The sequence below is a fragment of the Ambystoma mexicanum genome, chromosome 2q, assembly GCF_040938575.1.
Source record: "Ambystoma mexicanum isolate Mex_15411 chromosome 2q, UKY_AmexF1_1, whole genome shotgun sequence".
Lineage (NCBI taxonomy): Eukaryota > Metazoa > Chordata > Amphibia > Caudata > Ambystomatidae > Ambystoma > Ambystoma mexicanum.
In genome coordinates, this window is record NC_090924.1 from 309,602,810 (window position 1) to 309,620,106 (window position 17,297).

Here is a 17,297-nt window from a genome sequence, read left to right on the forward strand (position 1 = left end):
ATCCAATGGTATTAGTGAGTCAATATTGTAAATGGCTCTTTCAACAACACCTGACCAGGGACTAATTCCAATGGATGCACATACCGGCAGACAGACCTCACAGTACTGCGCTACTGTTAAATGATGCCAGTCCAAATGCTGGCTACCCACACCCTGAACAGTGCTCCGCTGCTCTTGAGCTAGGTCCGCACTTTAAACAAAACAAATAAAATGAATACACACTTGAATGATGTGCCGTGAAAGAGCTGAATAGGAAAACTATAATAACTTTCTGTAAAGGTGTGTTTTATTTGGAAGAAATCCGAAGAGCAGTATTAAATGATATAAGTGTGCATTTTACATTTGAAGACATGCTAAAATGCATGATGCCCAATGATATAAAACATAAAAGCTGCATTATCCAAACAGGGCCGTAGCGAGAATTATTCAGAGTTTAAAAGAATGCATGCAAATGGCTTTGGTGTATGAGCCCGAATTGGAAGCAGGCTTTAGAATACAGACTATTAACATAGCACAACACACTAACGTGTACTATGATGTAGAGCGATTATGTAGAAATATCACTTGGGAGAAATATGAAGAGAGTTTGTCTAAAGAATCCAGATACACCAAAAACAACAGTATGGGTAATGTATCTATGATTATGTAAAGATCAAACTATCACTCAGAATCATGAAAGGTTGTTCTCAATAGGGCATTCTGTACAGATGGAAGATGGCAGAGTTTAGGAAACAAATATATTGTTAATGGCAGGAAATAGGGCAATGAATAGCGATTACAGTGGAAAAAGTAGTTCTGAGGAGCCAAAAGAAGATTTTAAAAAGTGGCATCTGTGAGAAGAAGTGCTAGGAATTTGGTTACCTCACACCTTTATGAAGATTATAAAGGTCTTGTAATGTGACTTGGATGTGTGCATAGGAGAGAGTGGTGTTATGGGTGTTCCACTGCATGGAACCCTGGGAGAGTGAATGTTCCACAAATGACAATTAGAGGCTATCTGGCTAGAGATTGGATGATCCTATCAGTGCGCTATACTTTTTACTTTAAATGAACTTTATTGCAATATATACTTAATTGGGGGCACTTTATAATACAACAAAAATGTATACTTACAGAAAACGGGGGCAATGTAGTGCCATACGATTATACCGACAGGACACTGCTGTAAAACATAGAATGTTAATCTTTCATATGCCATATGGAACCTTGTGTACTGAACATCAGCTGGCCCACAAGGGGATTGTAGCTGGGAGCACCTTAATATCCGAGGATTTTCGATAAAGGATAGGTGGTGACATTATTGTATTGTAGCGGCTTTACCTGTATGCACATAGGTAGATCCACAAGGGGGTTTACATCGGAAAGCAGATTTTTGAGAATATCTTTGCCATCCCTACATGAACCTGCACCAAGGTTGGCAACACAAATCTATGCCTCCCAAACACGTTTAGGAAATGCTGCTGTAGATTTGTGAAGAAGAGCCAACGTTACAAACCTTCCCAACATTGCTTCTATTCTGGAAGTAGCGTTGCCATCTCAACTACTGTCAATTGTCACTATCTCGACACCCTAATATATAGGCATATCCATACTTTAAATGGCGCCCTCTGGTATGAGTACATCTGAGCTTACGCATTTGTAGCGTTGTGCCCTCTCAACAGGGATCCTAGCTATTTCCACACATTGAACTGTAGCCCCGGTGGTATCACTAAGGCAATGCCACCAACACATTACACCACAGTTAATTCCAGTTCGATTGACGCCCCACACAAATCACATAAGGCCACACCACCTCCCCCATGATGGCAAAAGGGAGAGAATCGGTGGTGTGGCAATCTGTGTGTGTGATCAATCTATGCTGTCATTTCCAGAGTTTAAATGCTTTGCTCACTTTCTCTTCTGCAATCACTATCTCACAGAAGCACAGTAACCATCTTTTATTTCCCAAATAGACTGAACAGACAGAGAATGTTTTCAAGCTATGATCAGCTTCTTCATGAATGAATTTATGACAGTCATTTCACATGTCACTCACCAAGACACTCAACCTGAAACACACTGATTCTGCCTTTTTCAGACTGAAGCATTGCACTTGCTTGGACCCCAGCAGCTGGCAGAATTCACAGTGACAACCGCTCTGAACAATCTGACAGAGGCCCTGGAGATCCTCACAGTGCTGGAGCTTTTGGATTATGCGGCAATTCGGCAATATATGATTTCCTTTAATTTCTATGCACAACAGGTACTGGCAACTTACTGACCCTCGTTCAACTTGATGAGTTGCTGCTTTCAAGTGTCACTGCTGATTCTGAATCTTTGAGGTTAACAGTGATTTTCCTAAAGTGGTTTCTGGTGTTTTTCCTTGCAGGCGAACCTGACAACTCTTCCTAATGCTGCAGTGCGGGATGCTGTTCTGAGAACAGTCTGGAAAAAGCTGGCCCTTTACTTCTACTACTTCTCATCAGACATGTGGGGAGAGTGGCTCCAGGCTCTCTTGCCCCTGGTGATACAAGACATAAACGAGGCACAGATTGCGGAGTTGAGAACCGATGCGACGTGTGGCGCCTACCAGGCCATGTGAGTACTCTCCACTACCAGTAAACAGCATCAATGCAGAGAGGAGTGGCAACACCATCCTGCCACGGAGACGGGGCTTAGATCCTATTGCAACTCTTTATGACAAGGGTTCCAACAAATGAAACAGCAGGCACGTCACAGGCACGTCCCACTGCTCGCCTGATAGCACTGGCCCTTATTCTGAGTTTGGCTGAATTCCTGTTGTATTTTCTTGGAAATAATGTCATAACTCATTTGCCCTTATTGCCACTGGGTCCTGCAGAACTACCACGGGATATGTTGGTATTATTCCCATGTATTTGCAGTCCATATGACTCCATTTGAGATTTAGTGGATTTACTCCGTGTGGAAATTCCGCCCACTTTAAAAACACTGCTTTTTAGCATTAAAATGGAGATTTGACCTCCACTTTCAGGGCAAACTTGTAATTTGGCAGTGCAGTAAAACATGCAGTAATTCCACCGCTGACAAAAAAGTGGTGGTTATGCAATTACCACTATTCTTAGCTCACATCCAAACTTGTTTTGAGGCCATTGCACTATAGACCCCTTTCCTATTTAGTGGCTTCTGCTCCATGAGGAACAACATCCTCTTGAAAGCCCTTTCATTCTTATACTTGGTTGTCCCTGGCTGCCTACATGGATCTACAGCCCTCCCGTTGCTTTTAGTGTTATCATAAAACAGCCTGCGTGGCTTTCACCGGGCAGGTTTCCATTACTGGCAAATAACCTATGTCAATGAAAATCCCTGCTATTGATATAGGAATTTAACAAACCATCAATTCTTCCATTGACCCAGTGATGCTGAGTTCTTTTTACTTCTTCTCACTTCCATTGTTCCCGCTGGAACTCTTGATTTGCAAACTGCCCCCAAGCCAGGCTCCTAATCTTGTCAGTTAGGGCCCTTCCTTACTTTTACTAGGATTTTGGCTCCAATTCGCCATTATTTTCTTTGCTAGAAATCCACTAAGAACCCTCGCCCTTGTGCAGGTCTTTACCGAAAATTGAGTGGCCGCCTCCCTGATTGCTGCCCATGACCTAGATTTTCCCTGCTCTCATGTACATAAACCAAAGTTGAGAGGATATATATAATGTGATATAATGTGACAGCCAATACACCGTGTCACGTGATGTTCTATATGGGTGGAATAATGTCCTACAAGCATAGATATACAGACCGACAGTCAGCTCTGTTTTTTCTAGTGCTTTGCAAGAATATCATACTATACTACACTAATGATTTCTAATGAGGGGGACACGTGTATGTGGTTGTTTGCATTCAGAGCTTAGACTGCAATGCATAAGTTGTCAGGAGGAACCAATTGTCTGATCTTTCGTGGGAGATGTAGTTGTAGGTTGTATTTTTTGCTGACAGCAGCTATGTGGTGTGTGAAGAAAAGGTGAAGGTTGATGGTGAAGTCAAGGGATTTGACAGGTGTGGGGAGGGATGTGTGGGTGTTGTCCGCCATACGTTTTTTGATCCAGGGGTTGAGGTTGAATTTGTGTCTAGGGGGGGAGATGAGGAGGTATTCTGTTTTGGAAGCGTTGGGCTTGTAAAAGTCAGTGGCAATCCAGGTGGTGACAGTTGAGAGACACTTTTTTGAGGGTGTTGATTTGTGAGGGTGAGGAGATCTGGAAGTATATTTGTGTGTCATCTATATATTTGTGGAAATGGATTCTCTTTTCGTTGAGGGTCTGTGCAAGGGATTCAACGTATAGGTGGAGGAGGAGTGGAGATAGGGAGGAGCCTTACAGTATGCCATACTTGACCGGGGTGGGGTCAGATTGAAAAGGGGGCATTGAGATAAAGTGTGTCCTGTAAATAAGGAAGGCGTACCCAGTCTAGGGTGGAGCCTGAGAGTTTCATCCTGTGGGATAGGATGTCGAGTAGAATGGTGTCAAAGGCTGCAGAGAGGCCGAGGAGTATGAGCACTGATGTGTGTCCTTTGTCAATGTTGTTGTGGAGGTCATAGCGAATGTGAAGTATAGCGGTCTCAGTGCTGTGTCCAGGTCGACAGCCCGATTGGAAAGAGGTTGAGTAGGTTGTTTGTGGTGATGCGTTATTGCAGTTGGGTAGTGACAAAAGGCACCATGATTCTGGCAGGGTATGGCAAGATAGTAAAAGGGTGGTGATTTTGGGGGAGCTTGTGGTCGAGATATGTTTTTTTGAGGAGGGGTGAGATTTGTCCAGTTTTGAGTACAAAGGGAATAGTGCCATGTGAGAAATAGGAGTTGATGACGAGCCAGTGGGGAAAGAGGGTGGTGATGCAATTGGATGTGGTCTGAGGTGGGCATGCATCATGTAGGAAGTGTGTGGGTTTTGTTTTGGTAAAAAGGGTGATGAGGGTTTCTGTGTAGATGGGGATGGCGGTGTCCCATGTGTTGGTATTTTTGGAGGTGGGAAACAAGAGGAGAGAGCTTGCCTGATGTGTATTTTGGAGTTGACGTAGTCCATGAGGGAGTTGCATAGTGCAGTGGATGGGGATGTGGCAGGTTTGGAGATGGATCTGACAACGTTGAATAGCCTGTGTGTATGATTGGTTGAGAATTGGAGTACTTGGTGGTAATGGGTGGCTTTGGCATTGTGTATGGCTGTTTTGTATTTGTTGCAGCAGTGTTTGAGTGGTGTTCTGATAGCGGAGCAAAAATTGGCTCTTTCTAGGCATCTAGCTTCCTTGATTCATTGAGAGAAGGATACTGTTAAACCATGGCTGATGGCGGTGGCTGCAGGGTTCTTGGGTTTTGAGGGGGTCAGTTTTGCAGAGCGTCTGTGTGGTGATGGTGTTGTATTTGTTGAGGAGAATGGAGGCATGTGTGTTTGGGGAGACAGGATGGTATGAGTGGTGCTAAGGTCATGCCAGTAATATGTTTGATTTCTGTGGATGGTAGGGAGGGAGATGTGTGGCAAGTGGGGAGTCCTGTGTGGTAGAGTGTGTGTGAAGGGGATTGCAAAGTGGTCTGACCATGACAACCAGATTTGATTTTCCAAAGAGACATGATTTTTGCATGTAACAAGAGAGCCAGTGTGTTGCCAGCTATGTTTGTGGAGCAGGCAATGAGATCTCTGAGGTAATATGGGATACGTGCAGTGAGGATACTCTTTAGTATGGTGTTATTCTCTGGATGAGAACTACCAGGGTTGAAGTCACCAAGGTAGATATTGATGCAGGGGGAGCTGTAGTTGTTAGTTTAGTCCAGTCAGGGTGGAAGTGTGGATTGTGTGTTGGTGTGGTAAATAAGATGGATAAAGGTTGGGTGGGGAGCAAGTGAGAAAGAGGGCTTCAAAGGATGTGTTTAGGGCATGGGATTGCTAAGTGTGAGTGCATATTTTTATATAATGGCAATGCCAACACCTTGTTTGTGTGGCCGATGTCTGTGGTGGATGAGAAAGAGTGGTTGAAGCATATCATGAATAATGGGTGCGTGTTAGGGGTTGAGCTGTGTTTCTGTAAAAAAGAGTATGTCTGGGGAGTGTGTGCAAATGAGTTCATAGATTTCATGTGTGTGAGCAGGTGCAGCTATGAAGAATGCAGGTCTATGCAGTTAGTTGGTTCATTGGAGTGCTGTGGTAGAGTTTGATTTGAATGTTGTTTGTGTGCTTTGTGTGTGTCATGTTTTGTGGCAAGTAGTGGCATACAGGCGCTAACAGGGAACAATGAATGAAAAAGATAATTGCAAGAACCCTTAGCTCTGTCAGCCCATTGCTATGGACACCCGGCCTAGTGAATGCCCCAAGGAAAGCGCTTAAGTTCCCAAAATAACCCAGAAGCACTTCAGCAGAAACAGATATAAACAGGAAACAGGAAGACAGTCCTCCTTTCACAGTGAAAGCAATAGCTACTTGATTGCAGGATCCTGGTAAGGAGCTGGACGGAGGACTACAAGGGGAGCTGTAATATGGCACCCCTAATGAATGGCGGGCAACCGTAACTTTGGTACTTAACTGCAGGATGCCCCTAAGTGAGTTTATCAATAAAGCTTGTCATGAGTCATGGGATCAGTCGGTAGAGAAATCCTAGGCAGTTCTTGTAGGTCCCATGACCTCTGCAGGCAGCCCCAGCTGGAATGAGTGCCTCTGGTGGGTTTGTGCTGACCTTGGTGTTCCTCTCAGCTCAGTTGAAGCCCCTTCTGAGGATGTAAAGTCCCTATAAAGATGGTGGTTCCTATATCAAGGGTCACAGGATCAGTCGGTAGATCAGTCTGACTGATCATGGCATCAGTCTGTAGGCATATGCCAAACATTTCAAGTTTACAAATGCAGTTTTACTCTGACATACTATTTGTTGTCAACAATATTATCCTTACTAGACAAGCATTTGAAAGAAAATATTTTAATCACACACACCAGTAGGGTCGTGTAGTCTTCATGATTTTTCTGCACTTTGCAATTAGTGATACTTTCATTCATGCCGGCCTTACCAATGTTACAAAAGCAGTGAGATTGTCATTAACAAATTAATATATTATCATTCACAATAATACACAGACCAGGACCTCTTTTTGGATCCTAAATGGGGGTTAATCAAAGCAACTGGTTTAAGATCAGCAGAATGCAGGTGACCAGCCAACAGGTATAAAATATTAAACAGCAGATGTAAGACTGTCTTACTGCTAGCATCAAAGCCGTACAAATGGCAGATGTAATGTAATGTTTGTAGCATTTACCAAGAACAGCAAATTGAGTGCCACAGACAGGAATAGAAGTAGTGAGGTTGCATAATGTAAGTCCCCCTAATCCTTGGGTGTATTCACATCATGACACTTTTCTGAGTAGACCGTGAATTCCCTAGCAAGCTATGCAGACTAAATTACCCTATTCAGAAGAAATCTACGCCTCTGTAGCAGGTCTGATCTTTCCATTCCTGGATAAGTTCTAATAAATGATTCCAAAGGTACAGACCTTATTATATAAGTAAGAGTACAATGTATGAATGTTAAAGTACAGAGATTAGGTCCAAGCCACTTCTTACCTAAATTCAATTCAACATTAGTGTATGGTGCTTAATGAGTGAAAGAAGGAATAGTGTTCCCACCTATTATCAAATCGGTATGTGGAGCTTAGACAAAAACCTTCATTTGTTATCTACTGAATTAGTTAAATGAAGGAATAATATTCCCACCCATTCACAAATGAGTATGCAAAGGTTAGACACGATGAACTAAGATGGAACTGCTAATGAATCCCCTTTCCAAATGCAAAATGGTAGTGCCCAAAGAGGCTTACCACTGAAAAGGAGTGAATCTCACATACAGATTGATCACAATGATTTACCCCTTTCTTCCTTGCTCCTAAACTCCTTTTCTCCAGAACAGGCACAGTAAAAAATAATCTGTCCAATTGTCTCCCTTGTTTATCAAGGAAAGATTGAAGTCTTTCAAATGGTCACACCTGCAGATATGTGTCTTTATCCATGCATTATATGTATTTAAATGCTAAGTTGTATAGCTATGTAATGGTGAAGGACCAAAACCTGTGTATTTTATCAGAAGGTGCAACTTGTATTTGGCAAATATTGTGTCACAATCCTTTGGGATTGATTTCTCTGAGAATAACTGAAACTCTGAGAAAAATGCTGTACAATATCTTTGTAGTAGCTTTAGCCTTAAATATGTTCCACTAAAGAAAAAACACATTTTTGTTTTTCTTAGGGGTGTTGCTGCATCCACGCTATTTTAAAGACGAGTGTGCAATTCATAAAACATGATTATATTCTCTGATCATGAAATCAAATGGGTTATAAAAACAAATGATTTAGATCTTTTTTTATTGTTTTAAAGTTAGAGTGGGATATTATTGTTTCTTTTGGTTTTTTAAAATATACTAATACTCTCAATACAAATGTTAGGATATAAAATCAGTACTATTCGGGTGTAACAGATTTTAATAATTGCTCAAATGTTTTAGAATCTTTGAAGTGTTAGTTTAATACATGTATTTACTTAGGTTTGTTGGAGCATGCTCATGCAAACAGATAATCGCTTCAAACCACAGAAGTCATATATGTTTTTTTTAAAAAGCTCAACAAGGGTGCCCACACATTTTGTAAAAGTTGAAATTGTAAATTAAAAGTTCTAAAACCTTTTAAGACATTATTTTAAAAAAAGTTGGAATTTGTTAAAATATAGTTTAGAATGTGCTTTAAAGTTCACTTTTATTGTTAAACATTCTAGATGTTCTTTAGTTAGCTAAATGATGAATTAGTAAAAAAAAAGCAATACAATCAAGTAAAAAACGTTAAAGTCTTTGAAGTTGAAATTAACCAAAAACAAAAGACATGTTTCTTTAAATTCTCTAATTAGATGGTTGAGAGTGGTTAAATGTCTCTAAAACTTGCTTATTCTGTGCTAAAAGATGGGAATGTATCTTTCCTGGGTTATACAAACCAAACAAGATTTGGATTCAGGCAGTCAAATCCATGCTCAAGTACAAGATATGCTACTAACTTGGTCATCATCCTCAAGTAACACGTTTGCCTGAGTCACAAGAAGGGCGAACACTATACTGTTGCAAAGGTGTCTTCAACATACTCTAAGCAGTCTTCCATCATCCAATGTGTACAGTCAGTAGATACATAGAAGAGGCTGCAAATATGAACATAAAATATAATGCAGATACCGCCCATCACCTTATCTAAATGTAAATACTGATATGGCTGTTGTTCAAATCTTCCTTTCCCCATCTCTTTTTCAGTGTCAAAGGTTTTAACATGGTGCACAACAGGTTAACATCCACCACCTTTGCTCAAATCTATGAGACATACATCAAGAACTATCTGGAGCAGAACGCAGCAGCAACAGGTACCACAAATAAATATTGCATGTCTGAAAAAGATAGGAAAACAGTGTTGAAATCAGTCACTGCTGCTATTTTTGAGTGTGACTTATTAGGGAATGCAAACTGAAGTTTTTTGTTTATGGCAGAAATACATTCCTAACATCTTTGACAATCCGAGCCAGATCAAGTGAAAAGAAGCCATTCAAGTTCCATGCAGCCATACCTGCAACCTGAACAATTACCAAGAATAATGTTTGCAGAATAAGCCTTCTTTTATGATGCTAGGTTGGGTATTAACACTTGCTTAAACCAATCCTCTTTTTGGATCAAACTGTGGATAAACGGTAAGCTGCTGTCTGTAGAGAACATTCACTCAAAGGGGCTTAGGTATTTTTTTTTGTATAGGGTTTATGAAACGCAAACCTAGCTGGGAAGTAATGGAGCGCTGTACAAAGGGGGTGTACCCAGAGGGTTATAGATGTTCGAGAGTAGCAGAGGGGCTCGGAATGATAGTGAGACCAGGTGAAGGGGAGATCCAGAGGGTGTACGAAGGGAGCAGGGTTGAGTGGAGCAATTGGCAAATTTAAAATATGAATTCTGCCTAGGCAGTTGTGGGCAGATAAACCAAACAATCCCATGTGTCTTGTTTCCAAACAGTATCTGGCTATTCACCATGTTGGTCATTGAACTCCAGAAGCTCCCCTTAATGAGTTTGATGAATTACCTTGTGAGAGCTCTGGCTATTCTCCACATGGAGTGGGTCTCAATATTGATCAAAATAGATTTCCGACTGCAGTGTTTTACACTGACAACAGCGAAAAGGTGCTGCAATGGCATGTGGGAGGAGCCAGATAGAATTAGCACTGCGATAACAACTTCATCCAAACTATTGCTCGCCTATTTGTCTGTCCCCAATATGAGACTACACTGCAATTTAATATCAGAAATATCAATTAAGTCCATTGTGTTTGGTCAATAGAGAGTAGCACAGTCTGATTTGTGATAGTAAGTTATATCCGGGGTGCTTTGTCTCTCTTAATAAATGTAAATGAATGCATATGTACATATAGCAGGATACACCAATCAGCAGGCCATTCATTATCATAGTATATTGCAGGCCGTAAATGCTGAAGAAGGAGTTCATGTGAAATATTTAGGATCAGACTGACCTTTTGTTTATACATGATTAGTAAAACATCAATTGTACAGACATGTTGAGGGGAATCCTTGTGACATTGCTGCTAAGTGTTTGTTCTGCCTTCACATTACTTTTATCCACAGACAGTTCATATTCTGTCACCTGCTACTGATGTTATGATACATGTAATTTAGTAGAGGCTGCTCATGCAACAGAGATGATCTCAACTGGATGCCACGTGCATCCTTTAAATTGTGTCTGAATAATGAAAGCAAAGCAAAAGCTGCTTTACCCTGCGTTAAGTATCCCGAGAACACAACATATCTCTGTGTCTAGATACATCACTATGGCTAGCAGTAACGGATAGAATACATCTTAAAGTAATATCCATTACCCACAAATGCCTAACTAATACAGCACCGAAATACCTGGTGGATACATTTACCAGAAATACATCCTCACAACCAATCAGGACAGTGTAATCACATTGCCTCCAGATCCCAAGATTTAACCTTAAAAGGGTAAGGGGAAGTAGCTTTCCTGTCATGGCGGCTCAGCTATGAAATCCATTATCCATAGCTTTAAGATCTGACTCTTCATTCTTCAGTTTCAGAAAAAAACTGACAGACTGGCTTATAGCCAGGGATCTCCAACCAGTATAGTATCAGATGGCCACACATCCTCACCTAAATCGCACCGGCGGTTGCCTGTACAGATTTGTAAATATCATGTAAACGTATGACCTTTGACTATATGTAATTCTAATGCACTCTTGCTGTGTAATTCGTAGACCCCTGTACCTGAAATAATGGAATACGTATAGTATTTCTATGCCCTGTATGTTCAGCTCTGTAGACATTTCTCTGACTTGTAACAATATGCAAGTCCAGCTGCATTCCCGCCCTTTTATGTTGTAGATACCTGTACTTGGAACAATGCAATGACAATGTATTTCTCTGCAACATGTAACGTGTATAGCTCTGTAAATATTTGTGTAAGTGTTTAACTTGCAACTATGTGTAAGTCTATTTGCATTCTAGCACTTTATTTTGTAGATACCTGTATTTGTATGCAATGTGTAACGTGCCCAGATACCTCTGGGTTTGGAGCGCTTTATAAATAAATAAACAAACAAACAAACCCTAAAGTGGGTAGAAAGGTTGGACAGTACATAGAAACCCTTGATATCAGAACAACTATTTTCTGGGGTATCTTGCATGCAACTGTGAAAAACAGAGGTCATTGTTATGGAGATGGTTTGAGTTTACAGACAGCAGCAAGCCAGGGCTACCACAGGGCAGTAGAGATCACTCTGTAATTCAACTGTATCCGGTTGGGCAGAGTGTCTGCTGATCGGGATTAGAGTTTGGCCAACCCCATATGTGCATGCTGGTAGATGATCCCCTCTTACCATCCACTGGCTTTTATACTAGCTAAGTATTATAGAGTCAGTGGTGAGTTTGGAAAGAACACCTCAATATTGACCAATAGCTGGCTAACTTTCCTGAGAGATTGGTCACTAATGGGTCTCCCTGAGTCTGACAGCATAGACAACTCTAGCAGAACCCATGGCTAAGCTGGTGACGGCACATAGACCCCCTACGAGGAAGGAGATCATCACACAGCCACTCTCCTAGCAGAATAGTTTTCAGCCAGCATTTCCGAGGGCCACTAGTTTAATATGGCATGGCAGGTGGAAAGGGATACACTCTGCCCTTTTTCCTGCCCGCCCAGGGGGAGTGGGATTTCTTGTTGCAATCCATCGCTACCTGGGCATTACCACCAATGGCACTAGTTATCATTCCAAGGGGCAGGTGGTAAATATGATCGAATAAGGACCAGAAAGTTTAGTTTCAATTATCGTAGAGCAGGAAACCCAGTATTAGTGCTGTTGTGATAGTTACAAGGAATGCTGGGTACGTACACATTACAAAGAGGAGCCGGACTAAGATGCCGTCTTTCAAGCCTTCGCTGCCCATGACAGCAGTAAAGACGACATTTGTTTAATAAAGAACGGTTATTCTAGGGGGCTGTGCTTAGATTGGAACTGATAATAAATCATCAAGTGTGCAACATCATCTTAATGATTGGCGGGCAGTGTATCGAAAGCTAAGGGGCACCACCCCTTCATCTTTCAGGTTCCGTTGGGTCCTACAAAACACTCGAGTAATTTGCGCAGTGAAGCAACTGTCTTTCACTTTCTCCAAAATTCAAATGCAGTTTTGCAAAAGTGCTGTCACTTTGCATTTGCAGAGAATCTATACATGTTTACCTTATTTTAAAATAGAAAGGCTGGTGTCCCTTCCCTGCGTGGGGTTGTGAATGGGCCTGGGCCATCATGTGACGTCTCTGCCATCATTGGGTTTCATGGCCACGGTAATTGCAGTCATTGAGCACAATGCTTGTGTCAGCTCGGGCTTGGGGTTAGAATCCCAGGGCCTCATCCGGAAGCAGGGCGTGGCAGCGGTGAAGGGATGTGCCTGATATGTAAACCGATTGTACAGAGCAAAGCATAGTGTTGTTCAAACTTCTCCCTTTCCTGGCTTCTGTAACCTGGTCTCAAGTGGCCAGCACACACCATTTCGAAGAAATATAGAAGGGGCAATGGCTGTTTGAAAAGGGCAAACGGGGACGGGAGGGGCAATGAGGCAGGGCTAAAGTAAACAAATGCACACACTGTTGTGTCTAGTAAAGAAAACCTGAGTGTACAGTTGCCAATGGTGTTGGCCTTCTTTATTCTGTTTTCTAGTAAGCAGCAGTTTATCCTTTATCAAAATACGGAGTAGGGCCGAATCACTATCACGCATCACCACAGGTGACCTACATGCAGAAGGATGTGTACAGGGGTCAAGTCCTAAAAAGTAAAGTGGGGGGCTCATCAACAAACCTAATGGGATGTGACGTCGCCAGAAACTGGCATATCAAGGTGAAATATGCACATTTAATTAAGTTAGCTTCTGCTCCTGTCTGTGTGACATTGATCCCTACCTTTCCGAGTGTTCACCTGTGACGGCGAGAAACAAATGCACAACCACAGCTTGACTGACAGACACTTTGAGCCCGCCTCTGTCAAGCCGGGATTGGCCTGCTATCCTGCTTCCTCACTGGATTATGCATAACATTGAAACACACGCGCATTATGCGTGCGCATCTCGGGCAAGAACCGAGATAAGTAACGCTTGGCCGCTTAGCCGGAAAGTCGCGGTGCCGCGGGACATGCGTGGCTGGTCTTAATCTAATTGAAGTACGTTGATAGCCGAGTTGGTTTCATTTTGCTTTTATACTTGTCCAACTAAAAAGTATAATTATTATCTTGCTTGTGTTGCTATTGATTTTGTCCTTTCCTTGTTACACCCTCAAAACATGCATGCCCTCTCTTACTTGCTCTTCTGACATAATGGCCGGCGTGAAACCCATGCACATCAGTCAATTCACCTTACTCCGGAACACTCAGGCAAACCTATGTGCCATCCGGTACCCCCAACTGTCGCATTTCACAATTGGAAGCCAAAATTTGGCAATCATGACATACCGTCAGTTTTTGGAGGAAAACTTTTTTTGCATCACAAACTGGTCCTGTGCAAAGCTTGTTCAGTCAGCTCCTTTCCCGTGCATCATAATCTATCCGATCAGACACTACTTCATGTCCTCAGCCAAGAACAACTCACCCAGTCTCAACATAATGAGGATCTGCCCACGCATTCACCCAGTAATAAACCTGAGCAGGTCCTAAATCTGTCTGCAATTAGCTCTTCAGATTCCGAAATTTCCATTTATGCAAGTCAGTGTGAGTCTCCAATCACTATCTGCTCTAACCTGCATGTTGACTCTACTCATCACTCTTCCCCCATTCCGGCCCAGTCAGCGCGTTCTCTATCTTCCTCATATGAGCAGCCCACTCCTCGCCCAAAAGTCACCCTGATACACAGAACATCCCACATCCTATGCCTACCATGATAGAGCTCGCTCTTTCAGCGATCAGCACCTCACTCCTTGGTTTATTCACACTCTTTAACTCCCTAGAGGCAAGGATTGTGAACCAATCGACTCAAATTGAACGTCTTGATTCTAATCTTATGGTGCTACGTCATTATTTCTCATCCTCCACAAAAGCCTTGCCCAGCCCTCCTGAAGTCCCTCTGGCAGTGGCCGATATACATATGACCACCTCTCCAAATGCATGCCCCAATCACGAGACCCAAAGGACGCACGACTCAATGGAAAAAAAACAAAAACTTAACCAATACGAAACATCCCAGAAATAGTTTGGTTAACTTTTTTCAGGCATTAACAACTCCTGCCGGATGCTCCACACAATTCCCCTTGCACAAACCTGTTATTCCTATCCCTTCATCAGTCATCAACTCTGTTGCTGCAACCATAAATCAGGTTTCTTCCTGTGAACCTCCTGCACTGCCTACTGCAACACTAACTTCAGCTGTATTTGCAACTTCACCTGCTTCCTCCAGCTTGGAATATGCCCCTCTTAGTGCTCTGGTCGATGTGATTGAAAAATCCACCTCAACTGCCACCAAAGCAATTGGTACCCCAAGCAACGATCCCCCAGCTCAGTCAGTGATACCTAGCACTCAGCCTTTGGTCAGGCCTATTCAAGAGGTAACTCTATCTATTGATGCAATGAAATTGGCCATTGACACTTACCTAATCAAAAGGTTGCCTGAAATAAATGTACCCCCAACTTCTCAAACATTACCAAATTCACGATCACATGCAATTGAAGCGACTCCACAAGAGTTGCATGCTGCTCTGTATCAGAGAAATAATAACTCATGCTCACAGAACACCTTACCTATCAAAGAAAATACACATGATAACAAATCACAAATGATCAACACCAGATTGAACAAATGTCACACCTTGATTCTAAAGTGTCGTGGTGGCCCCTTCAACATCTATGACCTTAATCGTTGTAGTGTATTGAACATCTTTGGAGAATTATCTGCGCTAGAGGACATTGACTCAGGTGACATTCGACAAGTCAAATTCATCTCTGACACAGATCTATCATTAGTTAGATTATGGATAGCGTCGGGGGTCGTCCTCAATACCATTTGGAAGTCTAAAATGGCATTGTTCGAAATGGGCTTTCTGCTTGCGCAAGACCCTATGCGTGAGCAATGTGCCCAAGGCGACCAGACTTCTAATCAAATGTCGAATTTGTTCAAAAACACTGCCTTTGGGAAACACATATAACCACTACAAGAAGAAACTTTCGTTCCTTTTGTCTTAGTGTGCTGGAATACACGTGAGAATTCACATCTATCCATGTCTTTGACCAATCTAAATGAGCACCACGACATCTTTGTTTTACAGGAGACCAGGGTCACCAGCGTACCCGTGTGGGATAATTATCAAATTTCTTTGATTCCAGCCAAGAAATCTATCCAAGGTTGTGCCTCTTCCGGTCTTCTTGTGGCAGTCAACATCAGCACAGGCCTTTCGGTGACTGCATGGGCATCCTTTGGCACCTTTCTCCAGCTAGTTAAAATCTCATGGCAACAAAGCATCTTTGCAGTATTAAATATTTATCGAAATCCAGCAGGGCTAACTGACCAAACCTTCTACCACAAACTCATTAAACTACTAGATCGAGTTCTAATGACACAGTGTATCCCATCTACAATAATCCTGGGCGATTTAAATCTTGATTGTATTAACTGCAAGTCAGGCAAAAAGTCTTGTGCAGCTGAGAGATGGGACTTGTTCATGACTGAACGCTATTTTTGCAGAGTAAATGGCTTGGTCGCTGGAGATATCCCTCCTAAGGTGACATGGCATAGAAACACCTCTTCGAGTACTATCGACTACATTTATGTTGATACTAAGATATTTCAATCACTGACCACTCTCACACCCTTAGAAGATGGTCGAAACAAAATGTAACTATCAACTGTGCCAAAACTCGTTTTCGTTGGACTGTTCCTCAGCTTACTGCACTCGATAAAGCCTTTGACTCTAATCTTTTGAATCACACCTCTGACCTATATACTAATATCCTAGCAAACTACAAAGAATCCATCATCATCAATAGGCCCCACGCTCTCTCCCCCACTCACACTTTCGACTTACTGGTGAAACAAAGACGGTGTGCCTATCGCCGAGTAAGGAAAATTATTTGTCAGTCTACAGCCTTAAACAAGGTGACTGCTCTTAGAGCAGCTAAATGCACCTATCTCAACTGGATAAGAGGCCAAAGAGCTTGCCTCTTTCAACAAGCTAGTGAAATGATACTTCGTAACATAAGTACAAAAAACTCTTCTCAAATCTGGTCACTACTAAATAAACACTCAACTCACACCCAACCAATCACTCAAATTTCGGGTGTCAAAGAACAACATTGGGTTGAATACTTCACAAAACTCTGTACTGACGAATCTTTTCAAGAAACTTTTTGCCCTATTAAATGCGCTGGACCTTGGAATGTTGACTGCTCTGTCATGCTCCTGGAAGAGTTAATTAACAAATTGAGCTCTTCTCGAGCTGCAGGACCTGACGGCCTTAACAATTTCATGCTGAAATCTAATCCTTCCTTGTGGGCAAAGATTTTGTATAAACTATTCAAACACATATTGGTGACAAAAAAATTACCCACCTCGTGGACCTCCTCCATCATTGTCCCCATTTTCAAAAAAGGGGACAGGTCATGTCCACAGAACTATCGCCCCATAGCGATCCTTGATGCCCCGGGAAAACTCTTTGTGAGTTTGATCCTATGTGACTTTAACGGCTGGACACTCTCTAAAAATCATTGTGATCCCAAACTGTCGGGGTTTGTTGCCGGTATGGG

At 42.2% G+C, this 17,297-nt stretch overlaps 1 protein-coding gene across 1 annotated transcript in view; it reads left to right on the top strand.

Moving 5' to 3' along the window:
• LOC138568695 (uncharacterized) overlaps positions 1-17,297 on the top strand; it is a 1,243,988-nt gene that overhangs the window by 3,497 nt on the left and 1,223,194 nt on the right. Inside the window, exons 2-4 of the mRNA XM_069646472.1 lie at positions 2,078-2,242; positions 2,369-2,577; positions 9,268-9,374. Coding sequence (XP_069502573.1) covers positions 2,078-2,242; positions 2,369-2,577; positions 9,268-9,374 — 481 coding nt within the window. The remainder of the gene's footprint in view (positions 1-2,077; positions 2,243-2,368; positions 2,578-9,267; positions 9,375-17,297) is intronic.